We start from the raw sequence: 26,987 nt of genomic DNA, 5'->3' as shown, positions 1-26,987 counted from the left end.
ATATGTGGGACAGAGTTTTATTTATGCCAATATGGTGCTTGTAGAAAATATGATGTGATGAACTGTTACACAATAAAGAAAAAAGGGATGATTATGTAATATAAGAAATAAGAAAAGGGATAAAATAAGGTGGAAAATATATCATTGTGGAAAAAAGAATGTTTAAAGAATTGTAAATATTTACATAAGGTGTAATTTAATACAAATAAAATTCACTGTACAATAAAGCAACCCTTATTCTTTAGATAAGTGCCTTGGGATCTTTAACCTTGGACCTGCTACCAATTAAGGCAAGTGGGACCTTGGTTTAACATTTTATCCAAAGGATGGCAGAGTCAGTTGTGCAGCACCCCCATTATACATCAATGCAGTGTCAGTAATGAAAAAGGAATCCAGGCACCTAGTGTAGGAACAAAACCCACAGACTTCTTCTAGCACCAAAGGAGAGTGCTATTCCTGTTGGGCACTGACAATGACAATTATTCAATCAATAAATAAATAAATATATGGTTAGTAATGTGGGATGGATGGTGATATATGTTTTTACAACAGTGGTAGGATTGTGATCCAGTGACTCATACACATTTTGCCACACTCCATCAGCTCAGTGTACTCTTTTAGGAACACATATTTGAATGTAACCTCCCCCCCCCCCCACACACACACACACACAGATACAATGGTACATTAAAAGAGAATTAATCAAAATAGTCAGAAGAGCTTAAAACTGAACATTTTTCACACAAGTCCAACTCCAAAATCAAACAAGCATAAAAAGAAATCACTGCGTACAGCTTAAAAAAAAAGAAATACTTGAACTGTGATAAAAACTGTTATAAATTTCTCATGTTACATATTAGGAGTGTGCAGTCATCCTAACAAACAACTGGATGCACATGCACTTTTGTCTCCCTACCCAAATTACAAATGAGCCACTGTACAAATGTTTTCATATACATCGATGCATTCAAGCACAGTACATCACGAAAACATCCCTAGATGCTTCAAGTTACCAACAAGAGACGGAACGGAAAAGTGTTATATAACACTATGTCATTATTTTAAAAATGCAATAACACTGTTATTAAATAATGTCAGTGTGTAACAGCAATGTGTGTGTGTGTGTAATATAGTTTTAATTCATACCAGTTATGGGTAAACCCTGCATTACTTTCATCTGAATGTTATGTACAGCATATATATATATATATATATATATATATATATGTATACGTGTGTGTGATATATACATATATATATATATATATATATATATATATATATACCTGCAAATATTGTGACTCACATCATGGTCTCCAGCATTTGCTGTCATAGATACAATCACCCTTTACTGATCATATTTGTACAGCAATTTATGATCTTAAAGAAAAGCAATCTTAGCAGATTTATATGGAGCATTACTAAATTATTGACAGATGAATTAAAAACACTGGAATTTTATCTTTCAAATAAATGAAAATAATTTTTCAGATTTAGATAAAAAGTTGATGCTGCTGTTCATCGCTAAAACAGCACACACTCACTTTTGAAAAGTTTATCCTCGGAAAACATCATATAGAATATTTTTACACTACACAGACAAACGACGATAGATAAATTTAACAGTAAATCTTGCTAGACATGTAATATGAATTTTAAGGCAGATTGATCACTTGGTTTGTATGAATGTTCCTCATTACATGACTGGATTCATATACACTTATATGGACAAGCTTTACGGTCTGATAATGTTTATATTGCTAAATATTTAGTATTATATAATATTCTTATTTGATTAAGTATTCCTGTTGGCCAACAGGGTGCTGGCGGAAATTGGGCTACTGTTGGCCGAAGGAGGATAAGAGGTGGAAGGCATGCCTGAAGGCAGGTAAAGGCTAGGACTGTGACAGTGAGGGTGGGAACTTTGAATGTTGGCAGTATGACTGGTATAGGGAGGGAGCTAGCTGATATGATGAACCAAAGGACGGTTGGTATATTGTGTGTGCAAGAGACCAGATGGAAGGGGAGCAAGGCTAGGTGTATCGGAGGTGGTTTCAAATTGTTTTATCATGGTGTGGATGGGTGGAGAAATGGCGTAAGCATACTGTTCCTTCAGGATAATGCCAAGAGTGCTTTGGAGGTGAAAAGAGTGTCGGATAGAGTGATGTTTATGAAGCTGGAAATTGATGGTGTAATGATAAATGTTGTTAGTGCATATGCTCAAGTTGGGTGTGCAATGGATGAGAAAGAAAAACTTTGGAGTGAGTTGGATGAAGTGGTGATGACTGTACCCAAGGGTGAGAGACTGGTGATTGGAGCAGATTTCAATGGGCATGTTGGTGAAGGGAACAGAGGGGATGAGGAAGTGATGGGTAGGTATGGTGTTAAGCAAAGCAATGCAGAAGGTCAGATGGTAGTGGATTTTGCGAAAAGGATGGACATGGCTGTGATGAATACGTATTTTAACAAGAGGGAGGAGCATAGGGTGACATACAAGAGTGGAGGAAGAGGCACACAGGTGGATTATATCTTATGTAGAAGGGCCAGTCTGAAGGAGATTGGAGACTGTAAAGTGGTGGCAGGGGAAAGTGTAGTTAGGCAGCACAGGATGGTGGTTTGTAGGATGACATTGGTGATCAAGAGGAGGAGGATGAGTGTGAGGGCAGCACCAAGGATCAAATGGTGGAAATTGAAAAAGGGTAATTGTGAGGTGATGTTCAGGGAAGAGTTAAGACAGGCACTGGGTGGCAGTGAAGAGTTACCAAATAGCTGGGTAACTTCAGCAGAGCTAGTAAGAGAGATGGCTAGAAGGGTGCTTGGTGTGACATCTGGAAAGAGGAAGGAGGACAAGGAGACCTGGTGGTGGAATGAAGAAGTACAGGAGAGTATACAGAGAAAGAGGTTGGCGAAGAAAAAGTGGGATTGTCAAAGAGATGAAGAAAGTAGACAAGAGTATAAGGAGATGAGGTGCATGGCAAAGAAAGAGGTGGCGAAGGCTAAGGATAAGGCGTATGAAGAGTTGTATAAAAGGTTGGACACTAAGGAGGGAGAAAAGGACCTGTACCGATTGGCTAGACAGTGGGACTGAGCTAGTAAAGATGTGCAGCAGGTAAGGGTGATAAAGGATAATGAGGGAAACGTACTCACAAGTGAGGAGAGTGTATTGAGGAGATGGAAAGAGTACTTTGAGGGGTTGATGAATGAAGAGAATGAGAAGGAGAGAAGGTTGGATGATGTGTGGATAGTGAATCATGAAGTGCAGTGGATTAGCAAGGAGGAAGTAAGGATAGCTATGAAGAGGATGAAGAACGGAAAGGCTGTTGGTCCAGATGACATACCTGTGGAAGCATGGAGGTATTTAGGTGAAATGGCAGTGGAGTTTTTAACTAGATTGTTTAATGAAATCTTGGAAAGTGAGAGGATGCCTGAGGAATGGAGAAAAAGTGTTTTGGTACCGATTTTTAAGAATAAGGGTGATGTGCAGAGCTGTAGTAACTACAGAGGGATTAAACTGATCATCACAGCATGAAGTTATGGGAAAGAGTAGTGGAAGCTAGGTTAAGAAGGGAGGCGATGATTAGTGATCAGCAGTACGGTTTCATGCCAAGAAAGAGCACTACAGATGCGATGTTTGCTCTGAGAGTGTTGACGGAGAAGTACAGAGAAGGTCAGAAGGAGTTGCATTGTGTCTTTGTTGATTTAGAGAAAGCATATGACAGGGTGCCTAGAGAGGAGTTGTGGTATTGTATGAGGAAGTCAGGAGTGTCAGAGAAGTATGTAAGAGTGGTACAGGATATGTATGAGGGTAGTGTGACAGCGGTGAGGTCTGCAGTGGGAGTGATGGATGCGTTTAAGGTGGAAGTGGGATTACATCAAGGATCAGCTCTGAGCCCTTTCTTATTTGCAGTGGTGATGGACAGTTGACAGACGAGAACAGACAGGAGTCCCCATGGACTATGATGTTTGCAGATGACATTGTGATCTGTAGTGAGAGTAGGGAACAGGTGGAGGAGACCCTGGAGAGGTGGAGATATGCTCTAGAGAGAAGAGGAATGAAGGTCAGCAGGACTAAGACAGAATATATGTGAGTGAATGAGAGGGAGGACAGAGGAATGGTGAGGATGCAGGGAGTAGAGGTGGTGAAGGTGAATGAGTTTAAGTACTCGGGATCAACAGTTCAGAGTAATGGTCAGTGTGGAAGAGAGGTGAAGAAGAGAGTACAGGCAGGATGGAGTGAGTGGAGAAGAGTGTCAGGAGTGATTTGTGACAGACGAGTACCAGTAAGAGTGAAAGGGAAGGTCTACAAGAGGGTAGTGAGACCAGCTACGTTACACGGGTTGGAGACAGTGGCATTGACAAAAAGTCAGGAGTCAGAGCTTGACGTGGCAGAGTTGAAGATGTTAAAATTTGCACTGGGTGTGACGAGGATGGACAGGATTAGGAATAAGTATATTAGAGGGTCAGCCCAGGTTGGAAGATTTGGAGACAAAGCCAGAGAGGCAAGATTACGTTGGTTTGGACATGTGCTGAGGAGGGATGCAGCGCATATTGGGAAAAAGATGCTAAGGATGAAGCTGCCAGGTAACAGGAAAAGAGGAAGGCCTAAGATAAGGTTTATGGATGTGGTGAGAGAGGACATACAGGTGGTTGGTGTGACAGAGCAAGATGCAGAGGACAGGAAGAAATGGAAACAGTTGATCTGCTGTGGTGACCCCTGACGCGAACAGCCGAAAGAAGAAGAAGAAGAAGATTAATAAAGTTCAATATTGTCTTTTATGGAGTTATTTGGCTGTCACTAGAAAAACTATTACTAGAAGATGGTTAGAGAGGATTTTGTCCATCTTCTCACAATATATATTACTGAAAGAAATATGTGAGAGAGAGAAATGAGAGTAATAAGACTAAACTCAAAAAAGTCAAATTCGTAATCTTAGGTACTGGCCTTCTGTTTTAAACTTGATTCAGAAATATGAAGAAAGAATCATTAGTTTTACCTCACAGTCTTGTATAACAGAAACAAGTTTTAATAAATATTTGATATTAATTACAAGGATTTGTAAAATGCACAATGTATAAAGTGTATATTGTTTCTTGTTCTTTTGTGTTTAAATGCCTTTCAACTTATTTCCTTCATTAATATGTTATGATTGTTTTGACCTTGGATGTTTATTATATATTCAAAAATGTTCACTTATTTTAATATTTTGTGATCAAAATAAACTTAATAAAAAATTGCTGCCATGGAGACAACTGTGATTTTTCTGGTAAATTACTTGCAACACCACAAAAGTGAATGAAATGTAATTAATTAATTTTAATTAAACATTTGTTTACTGGGAAAGTCCAACTTGGAACAAAGCCAATGTTCGGTAGACGCTGGGGGAGAAGCACTCCAGATGTATGTGTGTGTAACATGGCAGGAAACCAGAGCACCTGGAGAAAACCCACATGAACGCACGGAGGACATGCAGACTCTGCGCAGAAGGCACTCCAGCTGACAGTCGAACCAGAGAACCTCTTGCTGTCAGGCAGCAATGCCACCTCGGCACCACTGCGCCGTCCACGAAATGGATATGAAACAGACAACTAAAATGAAACGGAAGAGCTATGTTGTGCCATTAAGCTGGAATTACCCATTTATCTCTAACAGATTAAAGCAGATCCATCTCTTCTCTGAAACTCAGCTCCTAAATTGCTAAAAGAGCTTGTGACGATGTGAGGCATTGCCAGCTATGCCAGCAGAAGTAGGGCAGTGGATGTGTAACATAGGCCAGCATAGCTCGCTGGAGTTTTGTAAAGAATTATAAGCCTTTTACATATCAAACTGATTTGTACAGGTGCTTGTCTTGAAAATGTACTTGTACAGCTACTTGTGTTAAAAAATGTACCAACAGTGGGTCCTGCTGGACAGAAAAAAAAGAAATACACCTGTATGTCAGACTGTTACAGCATTAATTTCAACAGTTATAATACAGAGGATACTGGAAGAGAAGAGGTTAAGCTCAGCCCCAGCTAACATTTAGAAACATATCCTGAAATTAAATGACTTAACTTAGGTGATAAAGATTGCATCTCACATGACTCAATAAATCCAGAGGCAAAAAATCTGTACTAAGAAGCCTTTTGTATTGTCCTTGGTGGTGAACTAATTGCTACTTTGGAAGGGTGGAAGTTTGAAATTGTTTTATGACGTCCAGAAGCTGCAACACATCCTAGCAAAGCTCTGTCTGTATGTATGGTAACACACACGTGCGAGATTCTGGTTCAGTTTCTAGTAAAGGGGGTAGTATGTAGGGTTGCCATCCCTCCGTTTTTTTGCCGGACTACCTGGAAATCAAACCGATTCTCCTGTAGTCCAGAAAACACTGTACAAACTCTGGTATTCTGTTTCAAAAAAGGAAACAGACTATCGGAGTTTGTAAATCAGCCGAAAGCAGGCATTAGGAATGGAAAAAGTGGGTGTTCCCCTTCCGATGTTGTTGCAGTGAAGTCACGAAATGGGCGGAGTGTTGGCAGGAGAAAGAGTGGGGGTGGGTATGGATACTGGTGATCTGAGAGGTGTGGCCTTATTTTGGTTTTTGCCACAATGAAAGGTGGCAACCCTAGTAGTATGGGAACCAGAAGTCAGATGACCAGATGTATGTAATGTCATTCTGTAATCCAACCTGAAATTATGTTTTAATACTAGATGAAACAGAAGTCTCAGAGCAGTCTGTTTTTGGAACCTGATATAGAAGGATCTCTTGCCCACTTCATCTTGCCTTGCTTTAGTAAGTAACCACGGAATAGTAATTCTTTATATCAGTCAAGAAAATACAGTAAGATTAGTTAAGTACTGTTTTTCTGTATCTGTGTGAATCTATTCATCTGTGTTGTTTTTAATATTTCCTGTGATTGAAGCTCTGGTGTTTACTGTAAACAGATATTTAGTATTTTCATGGTTTTTTATTACTTATTAAATTAGGGTTGCCACCTTTCATTGTGGCTAAAACCGGAGAAAAGCCACGCCCCTCCCATCACAGTAACCCCGCCCACACCATCTCCCGCCCATATCACGCCCATTTTGCGACACCACGATGACATCACCTGGTGGGGAACGCCCTCTTTTTCCGTTCCTGCTGCCTGTTTTCTGCTGATTTACCATGCTTTTCTATAAAAAAGCATAGTAAATCAGCTGATTTACAAACTCCGATAATCTGTTTCCTTTTTTGAAACAGAGTTTGTACAGTATCTTCTGGACTACCAGAGAATCTGTTTGATTTCCGGATAGTCTGGAAATAAAATGGAGGGGTGGCAACCCTATATTAAATATATTTAAACTTTTCATTTTGGCTGGTCTTTTAGAGAATATTTTAACCTTCTGAGAGTACTTATATTTATTTGGTGATACTGTGGCCGCTCCTGAAACCTTGCTATTTGGTCAATGTTACCATTGGTATTAGCATTAATTTCACTTTACAGCCTTGACAAAGGGCAGCACAGTGAGTAAATCTATGCCAGCCTTTCCCAGGTGTGTGTGTGTGTATGCGCATGTTAACTGCTTGGGGCATGGACACATAGCACTGGTTTCACAGAGTGGCTGGTGGAGGACTTGGCTTGGATACTCAGCTGAGAATTCAGCTCTATAGCTATGCCAGTGGGGAGTCTTTTTGGGACCTGGAGAGACAGAGACACAGAAACCAAGCCCCCGGACTGAGTTTGTTCCCTGTGTGCTTTGTGTGTGCTCTTAAGAGAAACTTGATGCAGAGAGCTGCATCTGGAAATACTGTGTGTATCTATATTTGTTCCAAGTGAACGTCCCTCACCAGTGTCAGTGGTAAGGAGTCAGGCTCCTTGATTATTGTCCCAGAGCTGATTACCATTTGTCCTGTCTATGGACTCTTCTTTATACCGTATTCATATTTATATCCAACTTCTACACTTTCTCTTCTTATTGTTATTCTGAATCATGACGACCGGTGTCATTCTGTAAGTGTAAACCCTTACCTCCTAATTACTTGTATTCATATCAACTTCAGGCTATGCTCCTAATGGTCCCATAGAGATCATTATCATCACCATCATAGACATCTTTTTTCCCCATTTTCTACATGAGACTGGATGTTGTTAACTGTCACTATCAGTCTCTATTCAGTGTTACTCTCCTGCCTTCAACACTCATGCCTGATTGTCGCAGATCTTCTCTCACACAATCTATCCACCTATCTGCTGGACATCCTCGTTTCCTCTTGTCTTCTTCCTGCCTGTCCCAAATCATCTTCTCCAGACTGTCTTCATTTCTGCATGTGTCCCAACCACTGTAATCTGTTCTCTTTGACCTTTTCTGCAACTGAAGCTACTTTGGATTCTGCTCTTATGTCCTTATTTCTTCATCTGTCCCACAGTATGCATCCTACTACCTATCACCTCTGGCTTCATCAACTGCTCTGCCTTTACTCCAAGTTTCTGTATCATCCAGTAGTATTGTTCACAACACTGTTTTGTACACCTTAATTTTCAGCTTCTTTGGCATTCTTCTGTCATACACTACCCATGACACTCTGTGCATATTGGCTGCAGTCCCTCTGATTTTAGCTTTGATCTCCTCATTCAGACTTCCCTTCTCATCAGCCACCCCTCCCAAACATATGAAGCTGTTAACCTGTTCCACTATTTTCCCTTCTATCTCAATTCTCAGCATCTTCTGAACTCTGCCATTTGCTGCCATTAAAGCTCTTATCTGTACTCAATTTCATCCCATTTGCTTTCAGTTTGCATTCCATTCATCCTTTACTCAGGTTCTTCCTCAGATTCTGCCTGCAATGCTGCATTGTCTGCATACAGCAACTGTGTTGATCTGTCCTCTGTGACTTGTTTGCTAATGTAGTCCATCATCAGTATAAACAGCAGTAGGCTCTGAGCTGGATCCTAAAGCACACCTACTCCCACTGGGAGCTCCTCTGTGAGATCGAACACTCTTCATACTGGAGTCACTGTGTCCTTGTAAATAGCCTGCACTAATTCTATCAATGTTTCTGGGACTTTGAACTACTGCAGGACTGCCCAAATCTTTCTTGGGACCTTGCCACATGATTTCTCCTAGTCTAGGAATGCCCAGTTGGACTCTTTCCTTATCTCTAGCTTCTTCTCAACTATATGTCTCAATGTAAACATCAGGTCACTTGTGTTGCTTCCTGAAGTAAATCTGAACCAATCATCTCCCATCTTACTTTTTACTACACTGCGCATTCGTTTATCAATCATCAGCTACAGAACTTTCAAACAATGTTACAGGAGTTTGAAAGCTCTGTTCTGCCCACAGTTGTGAGTGCCCACTTTGTTCTTTAACACTTGAACTAGTATGCTTAATCTCCAGTCATCTGAGATACGCCTTTCTCTCCACACTGCTAACAGTACCTCAGGAGCCATTTCTCCCCTATCTCACTCAACATCTTTGTCATATCTGCTGTGACCTCCTCTGAGCCAGCTGCTTTCCCTGATTTCCTTAGTGCTGTTCTTACATCTACAGTAGGCTCCTCCTCGTCTGTCACTGTAGGCTATGCCTGGGGTAGTACAGCTTCTGTAGGTTTTTTTTTTCATTCAGAAGCTGCTGGAAGTACTCCTTCCATCTGCTTTTGATGTTCTGTGGAATAGTGAGCAGGTTGCTGCTGGCATCCCTTATGAAGGGTGTCTGACTATCTTCTCTATCTTTATGTCTTTGCCTTGCAAACTGATATAGTTTCTTTGTGCTGTTTACTGACTTACTTTCCAGAAGCTGGTAGAGTGCCTCTAATGGTTTGTTCTTTGCTAGTGCAACTCCTTTCTTAGCTTCTTTTTTAGCCAACCCGTATAACTTTCTTCCTAGCCTGGTCTATCATTTCTCTCTCTCAGTTTTTCCTGCACTCCTCATTTCTTTTGATGTCTTCCTGGACTTCTGCATTCCACCATCAGCTTTCCTTACATGCCTTATTTCCATACCTGGTTCGGCTGCATATCTGTTCTGCATTCCTCATATATGCTGTTTTGAGGCACTGCCATTCTTCAACTCCACTTATTTCCTCTGCTTCTTGAGGTGGTAGGGACCTGAGTAATTCCTTGAACTGTTGTGCTTTCTCTCTAGTCAACTTCTAGGTCTTCAGTCTGGCCTCTGCTGACCTTGAAGCCTTCTCTGACCTTTACTTGCAGATGATTGTGGCAACTAGTGGTTTATGCTGTGGACTAACTGTTTCACTAGGGATCACTTCGCAATCGCTGATTCTACCCCAGTGCCCTTTTCTTATTAGGAGGACGTCTACCTGAGTTGCTTGTTGGCCACTCTTGTATGTGATCTTGTGACTGTCTCTCTTGCTGTACCATGCCCTGGCCATCATCAAGAAAGATGTCTAGAATGGCTTCTTGTTCCTTATTCCTGTTGCTCCACCCATGTGGACCCAGGCAGTGCTCATACCCTGTTCTGTTCTGATATGTGCAGTTAGGTCACCCATTAACACCAATTCATGTTGTTCTGCTTTATGTAGTAAATCCGGCAACTACTGTGTGAATGTACTCTTTTCCTCACTATAACAACCCTGCTGTGGGGCATAGGCTGATATTATGAATACTGCTCTATCTCCCTACACTTAGGGTCTGATTACCAAGAATCTGCCACTAATTCTGATGACATCCCTCACCGTCTTCTGAAGCCTCTCCATCACCAAAATTCCCACACTATTTTTAGCCTGTTCTCTTCCTGAGTAGTAGATTCAGGATCTCAAGCTAAGTGGCTTTGCTGCACTGCCCTTCCATCTTGTCTTGTGGATATACAGGATGTCCAGCCTCCTCCTAACCATCATGTCATCCACTTCCAAGCTCTGAAAGATCAGTGAAAATATACTGTATGAGGAAATTCTTAGTTCATGTTTGGCAGATTGGTTTTATGTCCATTGGCTTATACTCAATTAAGCTATCCCAGGCAACCCAAGATGGGCAACTGGACACCAGTTGGCCAGTAGCTTACTGACCCTTTATGGTGGGTACACACTGGCCAAAAGGGGAACATACACTCATCCCACTGCTAGCATGGGTCTCTGGTATAGGTCAGATCCTCAACTCACCTATGCCGATATGACACTTGTCAACATGACTAAATCACCTAGAACCATATTTTACACCGGATGACTAGCCCTGACACAGGGTGAAGTCTGTGATCTGGTTTCACCTATCACAAGGATACTGTGTACCACAGCAGATGCACATGGCAGCTGTTTTTTATAGAACTCTCCCCCTTATAGGGCACTATGTAGAGTCTGTGCTGCTGCCCATATATCTCAATTCTTTTTTTTAGTGAGTTTGATGTGGAAACACTCAGCATTTTTATTCAGAGGTGGGAGGAACCCCACAAAGACAAAAGGAGAACATACAAACTCCAAACAGGCATTGGCTGGAAGTCAGGATCAAACCTTGTACCCTATGCATGGGAGGTAAAGATCTTAACCATTATGCCAAATGCTCCCATAGAGATGATAGCACTTAAGCTTTCCTTCTGCACAGTACACTCCCAACAAAGTGCTAACAGCTTTACAATATGTTTGACACATGTATAAATCTCTTACCAGCTGTTATACTCAATAGGTTTCTACATGAAAATAAGCAGACATTTATCATATATGTTCAGCAATAAAAATAAATGAGCATTTACTTTGTTTCCTTGGTTTTGAAACTATATTACTTTCTTAACAGTGCATTCACTATAGCGGTCCATTTATGGACAAGAGTGTTGTACTATAATTCTGCAAAATTGCAATTTATGTACTCACCATAACTTGACATCTGTGTTGTCCAGTTTCATTCTTCCTCACCAATGGGTTTGGATCTGATCCTCATATCCAACTTGGCCGCATACACTAGACTTTGGATCCAGCTCTTAAGCCCTCTACCCATAATGCTCTATTACATTCCCAACACCTCAGATCGAGTTTGCTGCTTAATCTCCCATTTTACAACAGAGATAGACACAGAAGAAAGTCAGGACTCAAACCAGGGACTGAACAGTTCCAATACAGTCTAACAGGTACTTCCAGGAGTGACAAGGATGGGGGTTGGATAGGAAAGAAGGTGAGGAAGAATGAAAATGGACAACACATGTGCCACGTTATGGTGAGTATATAACTTACAAATCTGATGTTTTTCTTTTCATTCTTCCTCACCAATGGGATAGAGTCCTAGCTACACAGCCCTCAGGAGGCCCTCAAGGAAGCAACTGTCGAAGCAAAAGAAGGTCTGCTTCTGGAAATTATGTTCAACTTGTAACGTGTAAAAAAGTGAGTCTTTGCCAAGTAATTGCAGCACAAATGTCATCAATGGAAGTCCTTTATCAAAAAGCAGATGAAGTAGCCATAGATCGAGTGGAATATGCTCAAGGATATTATCGTAAATGTAGTCCTTTTTGAGAATAAACCAATGAAATGCAATCTGTAATCCATTTGGCTAGAGTAACTTTAGATACTGCCTGACCCAAGTGATTTGGGGAAAAGGATACAAAAATCTGATCAGACTTCCTAAACTGTTTTGTTCTGTGAAGATAAAAACATAGTTGTCTGTGCACATCAAGGAGATGAAGCATGTACTCTCCTTTATTTGTAAAATTTGGAAAGAAGACTGGTAATTGTATGGACGAGTTGATGTTATTTTCAGACAGCAGTTTAGGAAGAAAGAAAGGGTTAGTCTGCAGAGACACCCTGTCTTTATGGAAAACAATGTAAAGAGGCTTAGCTGATAGGGCCTGGAGTTCAGAAATTATTTCTGTTGAAGTAATAACTACTAAGAAGATCGTTTTCCATAAAAGATATTTCAGTTCAACTTTGTCTGATGGTTCACAGGGTTTCTGAGTTAAACCTTGGAGGACCACTGTAAGGGTCCCAAGGAGGTGAAGGGTCCTTTACTGGGGGTCTGAAAAGAAATATGTCTTTCATGAAGGCCTTACACAATCTGGACGAAGCCAGAGAAAAAAAGATTTGTTTCCAGAGTGGAAATTTGAAATTGCTGCCAACTGAAGGTTGAGAAACTAGCTCCTTCTTCAAAAAGAGTTGTTAGAAAAAGAAGAATGGCAGAAGTTGTTGCTGAAAAAGGGTCAATATTCTGCTTAGAAGCCCCAAAAGAAAATCTTTTCCATTTGCTTGTATAGACTTTCTTGGTAGAAGCTTTCTGGGAGGCCAGGATAATATTGCAAACTGGGGAAGAAAGCCTGGACTGTCTAACCATTACTGGAAGTGGAGAAAACATGCAGTTAGCTTGAGGGTGTGGAAACTGGAATGCTGAATTTCCGACAGATGAGACAGGAGATTCCAAGTTGGTTCCAGTATCCATGGAGGCTATCACAAGTGAAACCGTATGAAGGGGAACCATACCTGACCGAGTTCTTCAGATGGTTTGCTTTCTGCAAAAACTCTGGAATCAGAGGAAGAGGAAGGCAGGCAAACAGGAGACCCTGGGGCCAATCATGAAACAGGGCGTCTCTCGGTGATTCCCTCTGAGGGGGCATCAGAGCGAAGTACTTTCTGCAATTGTTGTTGAGGAGTGAGGCAAATAGTTTGCAGCAAGGCTGGCCCCAGTGGTTGAAGATCATATTCGCTACTGATTGATTGGGAGACCACTTGTGAGGCATCAGAATGGATCTGCTGAGCCTGTCTGTTAATGCGCTGGTTTTCCCCAGAATATGTGTCATAATGAGAAAGTAATCTGAAGCAGTCACCCATTCCCAAACCCTCATGGCCTCTCTGCACAGTGAGAAAGATTGGGTTCCTCCTTGCTTGTTGATGTACCAGACTACCGACATGTTATCTGCTTGAAGTCCCCAGAGAGAAAACATCCTGAAATGCTTGCAAAGCTAGAAGGACTGCTCTCATCTCTAGGATGTTGATATGCAATTTGGTCTCTAGAGGGGACCACATGCCTTGGACGATCTTTCACAAGAAATGGCCCCCCCCAACCCAGATGGGAAGTGTCCGTGGTCACTGCAGCAACTGGGGAAGGAAGAATGAATGGCCTCCCCAAAAAAAGGTCATTGGATTGAATCCACCAATGAGTATGACATTTGCAGAGTGGAATGAGTCATAGGAAATGACAGAGGCTGATAAATAATGGACCACTGTACTGCCAAGGTCCTCTGAAGAATTTGCATAAAGAAGCATGCTAAAGGGACTAGAGGTATGTCAGCTGACATCGACCCCAGAGCTTGTAGCATTAATCTGGCTGGAGGAGAATGGTGAGAAAGTACAGACCAAACCTGATGTCTTAAGGATGTGATGCAGTGAAAAGTTAAAGAAGACACTTTAGCTGTAGTATTCAAGAGAGTCCCTATGAATTCCACGGTCTGTACAAGGACTACGTTTGATGTGGCACGGTTTATTGAGATGCCTAAGATGTTGGAAACCTGGAGCAAGTAGTCCTTGGCTTGTAAAAGTTGATGTCTGGATAGGGCAGTGAGGAGCCAATCACAGAGATATGGAAACATCTGGAATCCCTTGAGTCTCAACTGAACTGCCGTGTATTTGGCAAACACCGTGGGGGCTGTGGTGAGTCCAAAGGGCAGTGCTCTGGATTGATAATGATTGCCTCCCAGCCAAAAGCATAGATGTCTCCTGGATTATCTATTGTTATGTCATAGTATTCTATTTTATGTGATAGTAAGCATCTTGGAGATTTACAGAGTACATCCCATCATCCTTGAGCAGAAGAGGCAGAATGGACTGAATCATGACCATATGGAACGTCTCCTTCTTTACTTAATGGTTCAGCTTGCTTAGATCCAAAATGGGTCTTAGGTCCCGTTTTCTTTGGCACTAAAAAGAAGCATGAGTAAGTTCTGAATCCCACCTGATTGGGTGGGACCTCTTGGATGACTCTTTCCTATAGTAGCTTTTGTATTTCTTGTGCTGTATCCTTCCACTGACTGGGTGGAACATCGGGAAGTTCCTTCTTTTGAAAAGGAGGAATAGAAAATGGTACATAGTAACCTCGGACATGATTCTTAACACCCATGAATCTTTTGTAATATTTGTCCTGGCGTCTAGGTGCAAAGAGAAATGACCACCAACTGTCTCTACAGTTTGACAGCTGGGCAGTGCTGATGGGGCCAATTGGAAAAGGAATCTCTAAAGTCCTGGTTCTGTGGGCCCCCTTTGCCCCTAGGGTGACATCTACCATTTAAATTTCTTCCTCTGCCTCTAGATGAGTTATTCCTGCTCAAATCCTGGAAGGGTCCCTGAGATTTACGGAACCACATCTTCTTACCTCCTAGATGGTTTCTAGAGAAAGTCTGTTGAGGGGTAGAAAATGTAATTCCTATGGCAGACAGAGTCTTTCCCTCTTCTTCGTGGAGAATAGTGTCATCAAAGGGGGCACTGACAAAGGACGTCTTGAAGGGCTCCGCAAAACCACACAGCCACATCTAAGCATATCTCCTTCTGGCTATACCTGAACCGGCTGCTCGTGAGGTACCAGCTGAGTGGGATATTAGCCTCATTGACACATTAGAAGTGGACAGCAGAGTGGCCAGTTGAGAGGAAGTCTTTTGAAATCCTCAACAGACATGATTCAGAGTATAACTCTTTAGTCAAATTTCTCTGTAGCTGAGTGAAATGTGTCAAGTAGTTTAGAAGACCTGAGTGTGAAAAGTAGCTGTAGCAAGCACTCAACTTTCCAAATCTGTCCACTGCTCTGGACTCCCTGTTCGGGGATGGAGAGAAGAGCTCTGCTCAGTTACCTACTTCCTGGTGGCCACCTCCACCACCATAACATCAACCGGGACTTCCTTGCTCCAGTGGGGTCTATCAGCAGGAGGGGCTAGAAATTTGTCTGGGCGCTTGGGGGACAGGTTTGACAGTGTCCAGTTCCTTCCAAGCCCATCGGGAAACCAAGTCAAAGGGGGGGGGGGTCACCCAAGATGTAGATGGTCCAGAACCAAAAGCCACCAGAAACACTAATTCTTCAGGAGAAAGAGACTGGGAAGACCAACACCCCTTCTGTTTGAGGATCTTGAGGATATCAGATGATGATCTGGGGGATCCCTCAACCAAATCAAAATCAATGCCTTCTGTGAGAAACTCCATGGGTGAAACTGTGTGTCTCCTCTTCCATGTCCTCTTCTGAGGAACCTCCTCTGTGGGATGTTTAGAAGATGTATCAGAAGAGGGGGGAAATTCCTCTAGAGAAACTTCCTTGTGGGACAGGTCTGATGGGCTCACAGCTCGAAAAAAAGAGGGAAGAGGGTAGGGGATCAGAGACAAAAGAAGATGGTTCTCTGTGAAGAGAGAAAGCCCTTTCTATCATCTTGAAAGCCAAGGGATCAGGGGAACCCCCTACCTCCCTCACAGCAGATGCCTCTGAAGAAGGTAGGTCGGGGCCACTCCCGGATCCGAGCCTCAAGGGGAGAATCAGATCCAAGCTGTCCAGGACTGAGGTTCCAAGAGAAAGGAAAAGATCTGACAAAACTGGAGCCGAACCCAGCCCCCTGGTCCGGTGCCAATGTCTCGGATCGGAGATCTGCTCTGATCCGAGGGTATCAGAGCAGAACCAGTCAGAGAAATCTTCGGAGTCAAGAAAGACATTTTCCTTGGATCTGATGCTGAACCTCTTGGGGATCTTGTATCCTCAGACTCCAAAACCACTGGTCGAATTGAAGAGAGAGAGAGAATGGACTTGGGTGCATTACAACTGGCAGGACTCCCATCTGGATCTGAGCCCTGAGAAATTTCCGCATCATCCTATCCACATCCATCTCTGAAGAACTCCTTAGAAGAGCTGGAAGATGCTGTAGATAAGGGTCTGGAGTGTTACTTCGGAGTCCGGAAAACTTGGCCTGGCAGGGAAGGAGATATTGGCTTAATGGTATACTCCGGAGTACGGCTCCTACAGGCAGTTAGTTCTCAGATCTGAGGCCTTGGGATCTGATGAGGAGGTAAGAAGGGAGTGGAGAGATTATTAATGGAGTGAATACTGTAGGATCCGAACAGCATTTAGGATCCAGAGTAAGGCTCTCAGGTTTAGGATCCAAAATGGTCGGGTCCGAAATTTTTCGGATCCTCTCCAATGGGTCCGATGAAGCCCTTGGAGACTTCGGTGGAGACCTCTTTTTGGTTTCTGAAGAAATGGACTTCACTGATTTGGTGGAGAATTGAGCCCCAGAAGAAGTAGGCAAAAGAACTCTAAGAATAAGCTTATTGCGCCTGTCAGCTAATGCCCTAAGGTTAAAGGTCAAGCATACTGAACAGGCCGTATTGAGGTGATCAGGTCCTAAGCAATAAACTAATTTCTTGTGGGCAGCCAAACTGGGAATCTTATGCCCACAAGAAGTGCATTTCTTAAACCCCTGTCAGTTTCTCTGACACAGAGGAGATATAACGACAGAGTAAGGCACTCAAGAAAAACATCCGGAAAAATGAAGAAAATTATCCAAAAAACCCCCAGAAATACCAGCTAAGGCATGTTAAAAATACAAATACCTAAACAGGTAAACAAAATATATCAACAATGGTATGCGAGAACTACTGAAGTAGAAGAGAAAGTGATCAAGAGACAAGAAGATACTAGCTCTGAATGCCCAATCAAAGCTAAGAGGGAGGAGAAAGAAGTGAAAAGAGAATATTATCCATAAAATTATCCATAAAACAGTCACTTACAACTCGAGAGAGGAACCTATGTCTAACCATGATGGCAGCAAACAAGATCTGAAGTCTTGGGGATGGAATAGAACATTATGGACAGAAGGAGGAGAGCAAGAGGAGGATCCAAAATCTAGTTTATGCAGCTGAGATGGATCCAAGGATCAGATCCAAACCCATTGATGAGGAAGAATAAAAAGGACATCAAATTAATGAATTTATACCACTTACTTACCAGCTGCATAACTATTTGTACGTGAGCACATTTTTCATGTATTTCCCTAACCAGATCACCTACCCACAAGATACCAACACAATTTTCACGATTTTTGGCACAAAATGACTACTGCCAAAACTTCTGTTCTTTCTAGGAGAGAATTAACATCTTGCCATTCACAGCACTAAAAATATCTTACCAGAGCAGCATCATGTCCCAGGGAAAAGAGGTATGGTTTTTCTTCTAAAACTGCTTCTTGCCAACCGGATTCCGACACCAAACCAATGTACCAATCATTCTCATACTCTTCTAGATAGCTAGCCAGTTCTCCATAATCTTCAACTGGGCCAAAACTTGCTTTATCAACCATTAACTTAACAGTATACCTTCAAATGAGGAAAAAGAGGATGTACAATAGGTAAAGCATGAGATAATAAGCATTGTAATGCACACTACTGTAAGACAGCTTCACAATTAACATTTCGTGGAAAGCATTGATAACATTTAAAGCAAAATACAAAAGAAAATCAACATTGCTAAAGTATACATATACCAATACCTCAGTAATTATGTTTTCACAGTGATAGTATATTTGTGTAACCCTAGTAAGGTTATGCAAGTGGCTCAGTTTACTACAAGTTGAAACTATAGCATGGCAGCAGACTGCTCAAATTCAAATACAAACTAAAATGCCATACTACTGAATCATAAGCGGATTGCCCTCTCAGTACTTTACTGTGATCACTGCAGCAAAATGAATAAGAACAGAAGATCACATAATGGCATATTACAATTTCCAGGTTAATTCTTGGTGATAACATTACTAAAGTATCAAAAATGGAAGTTGTGCACTTACTATAATGCTAGATCCTTATTGTCCTCCAACGCCCACCTTGACATATAGGTTATCAGCCCTCAAAATGAATAAAAACCAGCAACTTTTTCCACACAGAGCTTTCTCAAGCACTTGAACTCCTCTCCACTCTGACAAAACAACTGTATCTATGCCATGCCTCAGTTTGCATTTGCCCCCTTAGAAGTACAGAAAATGAGACAACTAGACCAAGGAAAGAGAAGACAGCATGCTTCAGGTTTAGGTCTTCCAGTTCTATCCTGAGGAAATGAAGTGACAATTTGGCTGGGGATGGTGGGAAGGATGTTGACAAAGATGAGTGGGACAATAAGGATCCAGCATTAAGTGCATAATTTCTATATCCTGTACTGCACTGTCCCCCCAGTCTGCCTTGACTTATGAGACAGAATCCCCAGCTATGACAAGATACCCTTCAGAATGGAAGAACCAAATGAAGATCTAGATCTAGAAATAATGTCCAGTTTATCATCATCATTATCAGTCCCCCTTTTCCCATTTTCTACATGGGGCCAGGGTATCATCTTAACTGTCGCCATCTCATTCAGTGCCACACTCCTGCCTTCTTCAACACTCATGCCGGACTGTCACAGATATTCTTTCACACAATCCATCCACCTCTTTGCTGGACATCCTTATTTCCTATTGCCTTCTTCCTGTCTGTCCCAAATCATCTTCACCAGATTGTCTTCTGCTTTTCTGCATGTGTCCAAACCACCTTAATCTGTTCTCTTTGATCTTTTCTGCAATTGGAACTATTTTGGCTTCTGCTCTTATGTCCACATTTCTTCTTCTATCCAACAGTGTGTATCCTACCACCCTTCTCAGGCACTTCATTTCCATCACCTCTAGCTTCTTCATCTGCTCTGCCTTTATTACCCAGGTTTCCATACCATATAGTAGTGCTGGTCGCACCACTGTGTTATACACCTTACTTTTCAGGTTCTTTGGCATTCTTCTGTCATAGACTACACCAGACACACTATGCTAGTTGGCTGCAGTCCCTCTGATTCTAGCTTTGACCTCTTCATTCAGACTTCTCGTCTCCTTAACCACCCCTCCCAGATATTTGAAGCTATTTACCTATTCCACTATGTTCCCTTCTATCTCAATTATCAGCCTCTTCTGATTTCCCCACTTTGCTGCCATTACCACTCTTATCTGTGCTTAGTTTCATCCCATGTCCATATCATGTTCCTTCAGTTTTGCATTCCTTTCCCCCATCCTTTTCTGAAGTTCTTGATCAGAGTCTGCCTGTAATGCCACATCACCTACATACAGTAACTTTGTTGATCTGCCCCCTCCAACCTGTTTGCTAATGTAGTCAATCACCAGTATGAACAGCAGAGGGCTCAGAGCTGAATCCTGGTGTACACCCACTCCTACTGAGAACCCCTCTGTGAGGCCGAACACTGTTTGTACTTGAGTCACTGGGTCCTTGTACATAGCCTGCACTAAGTCTACCAATGTTTCTGGGACCTCAAACCATGAAGATCAGCTTTCTTGGGACTTTGCCAAATGTTTTCTCCAAGTCTAGGAATGCCCAGTTGGACTCCCCTCATCTCTAGCTTTTTCTTAACTATCTGTCTCACTGCAAACATTGGGTCAGTTGTGCTGCATCCTGATCTGAATCCAAACTGCTCATCTCCCATCTCACATTCTACTACTCCGTGTGTCTGTTTAACAATCACTCTCTCCAGAACTTTCATGCAATGTGATAGGAGTTTGATTCCCATGTACCACCCACAGTTGTGGATGTTCCCCTTTGTTCTTCTACACTGGCACGAGTATGCTTATTCTCTAGTCATCTGGGATAAGCCTTTCTCTCCACACTGCTATAAGTACCCCCAGGGTCCATTTCTCCCCTAACTCACCCAACAACTTTATCATATTTGCTGTGGCCTCATTTGGGCCTACTACTTTCCTTGACCTTAATGCTATTCTTACTTCTAGGGTGGGCTCCTCCTCTTCTCTCATTGTAGGCTGTTTCTGGGGCAGTACAGCTTCTGTGGGGATTTCTTCATACAGAAGCTGATGGAAATATTCCTTCCGTCTGCCTCTGATGTCCTGTGGACTGGTTAGCAGGTTGTGGCCAGCATCCCTTATGAAGGGTGTCTGACTATCTTCTTTATCTTTCTGTATTTGCCTTGCAACCTGATACAGTTTCTTTGTACCACCTACTGAGTCACTTTCCAGAAGTTGGGAGAGTGCCTCCGATGCCCTATTCTTTGCTACTCCAACTCCTTTCTTAGCTTATTAGTTAGCCAACCCGTATTCCTTCCTAGCCTGGTCGGTCTTTTCTATCTCCCATTTTTTTTCTGCACTCTCTCTTTCTTTTGATCACTTCCTGGACTTCTGCATTCCAGCTTTCCTTATGTACCTTATTGCCATACCTGGCTCGGCCACATATCTGTTCTATTGTCCTAACACATGCTGTTTGAAGGAGCTGCTATTCTTCTTCAACTCCATCTATTTCCTCCTCTTCTTTGGGTGCTAGATCCCTCAGTAATTCCTTGAACTGCTCTGCTAATCTCTCCAGTCAACTTCTAGGTCTTCAGCCTGGTTGCTATTGACCTTAGAGCCTTCTCTGACAATGCTTGCAGCTAATTGTGGCAACCAGTGGTTTATGCTGTGGGCCGACTGGGGATGACTCTGCAATCATGGATTCTACCCCAGTGCCTTTTCCTTACTAGGAGGAAGTCTACCTGAGCTGCATGTTGGCTACTCTTGTATGTGATCTTGTGACTGTCTCTCTTTCTGAACCATGTGTTGGCTACTATCAAGCCATTTGCCAGACAGAAGTCTAGACTAGCTTCTCCTCCTTTATTCCTGTTGCCCCACCCATGTGGACCCAGGCAGTCCTCATATCCTGTTCTGTCGGCCCCGATATGAGCATTCAACTCACCCATTATCAACACGAATTCATGCTATCCTGTTTTATCTAATAGGTCCTGCAACTGCTGTCTGAATGCACTCATTTCCTCACTATCACAACGCTGTTGTGGAGCATAGACTGAAATTATGAATACTGCTCTATCATTACACTGGAGTCTGATTGCCATGAGTCTGTGATTAATTCCAATGAAATCCCTCACTACCTTCTGAAACCTCTCTCTTACCACAATTCCCACACAATTTCTAGCCTGTCCCCCTCCTGAGTAATAGACTCTGGATGCCAAGTCAAGTGGATTTGCTGCACTGCCCTTCCATCATGTCTCCAGGATACATAGAATGTACGCTTGATAAAGGCACACATTATTAACCAAGTTGCTGAAGGACAAACATTCTTTATGGAGGAGAATTCTTGAAGGTCACAGAAGTGGCAAAGTACAGTTGTGTACACTTACCATAAATGTAGATGTTCGAGTGTATTCACTGTTGCAACCCTTACAAAATGGGTTATCCGGCTCCCGGTAGCCCACAGTCAGCCAGAATACCAAAGTCCTTGGTATATGATGTCAGCTGCCTTCGGTTTAGGCCTGACATCAGGAAGTCAGGTACAAAAGAAGGCAGCCGACACCATTTCCTCAGTTTTTCTTGCCTTAACAGTCAGGAGCCACCCAAAAATGGTTAGACCAGGAAAAGAAAAATCCAGTCTGTGCCCTAGGAAAAAAGGGGGATGGAAGGGGGGGGGACCAAGACTGCAACAGTGAATACACTCGAACATCTACACTTATGGTAAGTGTACACAACTGTACTATGTTCATCGTGTTTCACTGTTGCAGTCCTTACAAAATGGATCGATTCCCAAAGCCCAAGAAAAAAAACAAAAGGGAGGAGGAACACCCACTGTTTAAGGGTTGGTAAGGATGCCCTGCAGCACTGCAGTGACAAAATCAGCCATGGACCTAGAAAACAAGGGTAAACTGTAATGTTTAGAGAAAGCGTGGACAGAAGTCCAGGTAGCTGCTTCCAGGATGTCCCTAGTAGGTACACCTCTTATAAAAGCTGCTGAGGTACAGGCTGCCCTAGTAGAATGGGTCCTAATACTCTGAGGTGGAACCTTGCCATTCTGTAAGTAACAAACGTGAATACAATGAACAATCTACTTAGAAATGGTCTGTTTAGAAATAGCTTTGCCCTGAGCTCCAGGAGCAAAACTGACCAACAACTGATCCGACTTTAGCAAAGGTTTAGTCCTGTCCAGGTAAAATCTAAGCTGTCTATTGCACATCCAGGGAATGCAGTAACCTTTCCCCTTTATTCTGAGGCTTAGGAAAGAAGGTAGGCAGGTGGATAGGCTGGTTAAGAGTCAGGCTAGAAACCACCTTAGGCATAAAGGAGGGATTAGTTCGAAGAGAAACCCGATCCACATGTAAGATGATAAAAGGCTCTACTGCCATTAAGGCCTGCAGCTCAGAAACTCTTCTAGTAGAAATAATAACCAAGAGAAAGGCAGTTTTCCAGGAGAGAAACTTCAGGTCTGCTGAGGCAGCTGTTTCAAAAGGAGGCAGAGTAAGTTTCTCAAATACAAAATTAAGATCCCAAGCAGGAGTAGGTGCCCTTCTGGGAGGCTTTAAATTGCTATCTCCCCTGAGGAATTGTTTCATCAAGGGGATGAGAAAAAACGGGATGCTCAAAAGAACAATGAGCATAAATAGCTGATGCATGAATCCTGATAGAAGAAAAAGAAAGTCCACCATTAAGCAAGCCTGCCAGACAGTCAAGAATAAGTGGAAGAGTACGTTGAGAAGGGTCTTCCCCTCTAGTCTCCATCCAAATGGAGAATCTTTTCCACTTATCTGCATAAGATTTCCTAGTGCTAAGCTTCCTGGCCTCACGAAGGACCTCAGCCACCTGTTGGGAAAGGTTTAAATTATGAGCCAAGCTGCCAAATGCAGAGTCTGAAGATGAGGATGCAGAATTTTTCCCCCCTCCTGAACCAAGAGATCTGGTATCAGGGGAAGATACCAAGGCTGAGACTGGGAGAGACTGCGAAGTAGTGGATACCAATGTTGTCTGGGCCAGTCTGGAGCTATGGTTTTTCATCCCTTATCTTTAACAGCACTCTGGGAAGAAGAGGCAGAGGAGGGAATGCATAGATTGAGAGCTGTGTCCAGGGGACGGACAGAGTATCCACTTTCCAAGCTTTGTTGTGATGATCCCTAGTGCAAAAGGTTGGAAGAAGGTGGTTGGTTGGAGATGAGAAGAGATCCACCTGGGGAGTGCCCCAACGCTGAATGATGGAATAGAAGATGGTCTTGTTTAGTTGCCACTCGTGAGGATCCAGGACCTGCCTGCTCAACCGGTCTGCCAAGGTGTTGAGCCTTCCTGGAAGAAAATGAGCTATCAGATGAATGCCCATGGAAGCTGGTATGGACCTGCATAGTGGTAGGAGTGAGTCCCTACCTGCTTGTTGATGTACCACATGATTGTGGTGTTGTCTGTCCTGACCAGAAGAGTACCAGGAAAGAGAAGATGGTTGAAAGCCATCAAGGCCTGCTGGACTGCCATCAATTCCTTCAGATTTATGTGCAAATGAACCTGTTGAGAGTTCCAAGTCCCCTGAATGCATCTGCCTTCTAGATGTGCTCCCCAAGCATAGTCCGAGGCATCTGTGGTGAGAGTCTGGCTAGCAGGAGGTGAACAGAAAGGCAGGCCCTTGTTCTGTGCACAGGCCATCGCCCACCAAAGGAACTCCATCTGCAGGCAGGGAATCAGAGGAAGTATCAAGTCTAAATCCTGAGTGTGTTGACACCAAAGATTTCTGAGGTACCATTGTATTTTCCTCATATGCAGTCTGGCATATGGAATCATCAGAATACATGAAGCCATGAATCCCATGGCTTGCAGGAATTGCCTTGCAGAGAGCTGGGCCATGATTGCCAAATTTTTGAAGTAATTTGAAAGATCCATTTGTTTCTCTTGAGGGAGGAAAACCATCTGGGCGGCTGTGTACAGGCTCGCTCTCAGGAATATAATCTCCCTGGTGGGTACCAATTTTGACTTCTTTTCGCTGATGGTGTAGCCCAAAGAGGTGAGAAGGTTCTTTACAAAGTCCAAATCCTTTAGAAGTTGCTCTGGAGAGTTTGCCTGAATAAGACAATTGTCCAAGTAAGGGTAAATTTGAATGTTTCTTTGCCTGCAAAAAGCAATGACTGGAGCCAGGCATTTTGTAAAAACTCTGGGAACAGTAGATAAGCCAAAGGATGTGCAGAGAATTGGAAGTGCCTGTTCCCCACCCTGAAGCGAAGGAACTGCCTGCAGCTTTCCCTTATTGGGATGTGCAGATAAGCTTCTTTGAGAGCAAAGTCAGCAGCCAGGAATCCTTGGCCAGCATTGGCAGCAACTGCATTCTGAATTTGGGAATAACCAGAAAAGTGTTTAGAACAGACAAATCCAGAATAGGGCGCCAGGTGCCCCCTTTTTTGTGAAGCAGGAAAAGACTTGAGTAGAAACCCTGGCCTATCTGTAGTACATGAACTGGCTCTATTGCTCCCAGGTTTAGCAAAGAAGAAACTTGTTTTTCTGCTTCTGCCCTTTGATATGGGGGGATAGCTGGGTATCTTTGGTGGACAGGGAAGGTATGAAAGGAGAACTTGTAGCCTTAGGAGACTATTCTGAGCACCCATTTGTCGTCTGTGATGGTGAACCAGACATCTGCAAAAATGGCTAACCTCCCCCCTCAAAGGAAACCCTGGGCCCACAGAGGCAAGCAGGGGAAGGCCTGAGTCATTGGGAATGCTTGCTTTGGGAAGTTTGCTTAGAACTCCCCGATTTTGAAGAGGACATCCACCAGTGCTTAGCCTTTTGAGGGATGGACGTCTGTCCCCTAGAAGACCTGTAACCCCTAGGCCTAGTGCGACCCTGTTTACTAGGGTCAGGAAAAGTCCAACTCTTAGAAGGGTAATGTCTACTAAAACGAGGAGGCTGAACTTGCAGGAAGTCCTTAACAGTTTGCATAGATTTGGCCTTATCCTCCAACGTTTTCAACACTTCTTCTGCTTTGCTACCAAAAAGACTGTCCTTGTGCAAAGGCACATCAAGTAAAATAGATTTGACAGGTTCAGAAAGGGGCTGTTCCCTGAGCCAAGCATGTCTTCTAATGACAGAACCAGTGGCTGCTGCCCTGCAAGAAGCCAACAAGGTGTCGAAACCACAATGTAGAGAATGTTTAGAGACAAGAGTGGCTGAATTCAATAAATCTTGCATGTCCTTACTCTCCATCAGGGAAGGAACACCAGCAATTTTAGCCTTAATCGCCTCCAAAGTGTGCTGCTGATACTTAAGCATATGAAAAAGACATTTAACAGACCTAATAGCCAGGGTGGAAGAAGTATAAACCTTTTTACCCCATCTAACCAAGGCCATAGAGTCCCTGTCAGAAGGAACAGGATTTTTAGCAACAATGGCTTTAACACCCTTAGGGCCCTGAGAAATAATCTCTGAATCAGCAGTAGGATTCTTGAAAAGGAACTGATGAGAATCAAGAACTCTGTAATACCTGTCAGGCGAGCATGAGGAACAGAATTAGGAGTCAAAGAATTCTCCAAGAAAACATCAACAACTTCCAAAACCGGAGGGATAGCCAAAGGCTTATGCTGTGGCAAATCCAAGAATTCCCTAATCCATTTCTTAGACTGAGGGTAGTCCTGACTTTCCCATTTGAAATGCTCCCTAATATTATTCAGAGTATCTCCAAAAGAAAAATCTTCTGGAGGGGAGGTAGAAGGGATGGAGTCTTCTGCATCAGAATCATCAAAACCAAAAAAAAGTTGAGAGTTTCCCTCTTCATCAGAAGAGTTGCTGGAAACCTTAGAGTCTGAGGCAGACAAAACTTCTGGGGACAATTCCCTAGCCCTCTTAGAAGGAGGTGACTGAGAGCCCCTGATAAGGGCCAAGAGATCACTAGCCATTTTCATCATCTGAGACTGAGGCATTTGAGGGGAGGCTGGCGGCTGCTTTGGAGTAGATTTTTGGCTGGAAGACCTGCTAGAAAGCCGGAGGGACTCAGGAGGCCTAGCCACCGCAGAAGTCTGAATCAAGGTCGTCGGCCTGGATCTGGTCTCCGGGCGGAGAAATGAGGCCTCAGAAGCCTGCTTAGCAGCTCCGGATCCATCAGAGGTGGCAACTGGCAGAAGGTCAGAAGATGAAGTGGAAGCCTGTGGTATGGATGACTCAGAAAAAGTCTCTGTAGACGCCTGCCCCTGAACATCTGTGGACTGCAGGGGCAAAGAAAGCACCTCACTGACTACCGCTGGGCCGACAAACAACTTAACAGGGACGTCGTCGGCTAATTTGACCCTAAGCCTGTCGCGGTCCTTATCCTTGCGCGTCTTAG

General features: G+C 43.1%; 1 protein-coding gene across 1 annotated transcript in view; it reads right to left on the bottom strand.

Annotated features, from left to right (window-relative positions):
- The window catches only part of PCNX4 (pecanex 4), a 1,626,974-nt gene that overhangs the window by 218,563 nt on the left and 1,381,424 nt on the right, over nucleotides 1-26,987 (bottom strand). Inside the window, exon 10 of the mRNA XM_044074466.1 lies at nucleotides 18,035-18,221. Within this exon, the coding sequence (XP_043930401.1) occupies nucleotides 18,035-18,221 (187 nt within the window). The remainder of the gene's footprint in view (nucleotides 1-18,034; nucleotides 18,222-26,987) is intronic.

This window comes from Protopterus annectens, chromosome 6.part0, assembly GCF_019279795.1.
Source record: "Protopterus annectens isolate FY-2018-M chromosome 6.part0, PAN1.0, whole genome shotgun sequence".
Classification (NCBI taxonomy): domain Eukaryota; kingdom Metazoa; phylum Chordata; order Ceratodontiformes; family Protopteridae; genus Protopterus; species Protopterus annectens.
The sequence above is the reverse complement of the archived record's forward strand: the minus strand, read 5'-3'. Positions and strand labels throughout refer to the sequence as shown.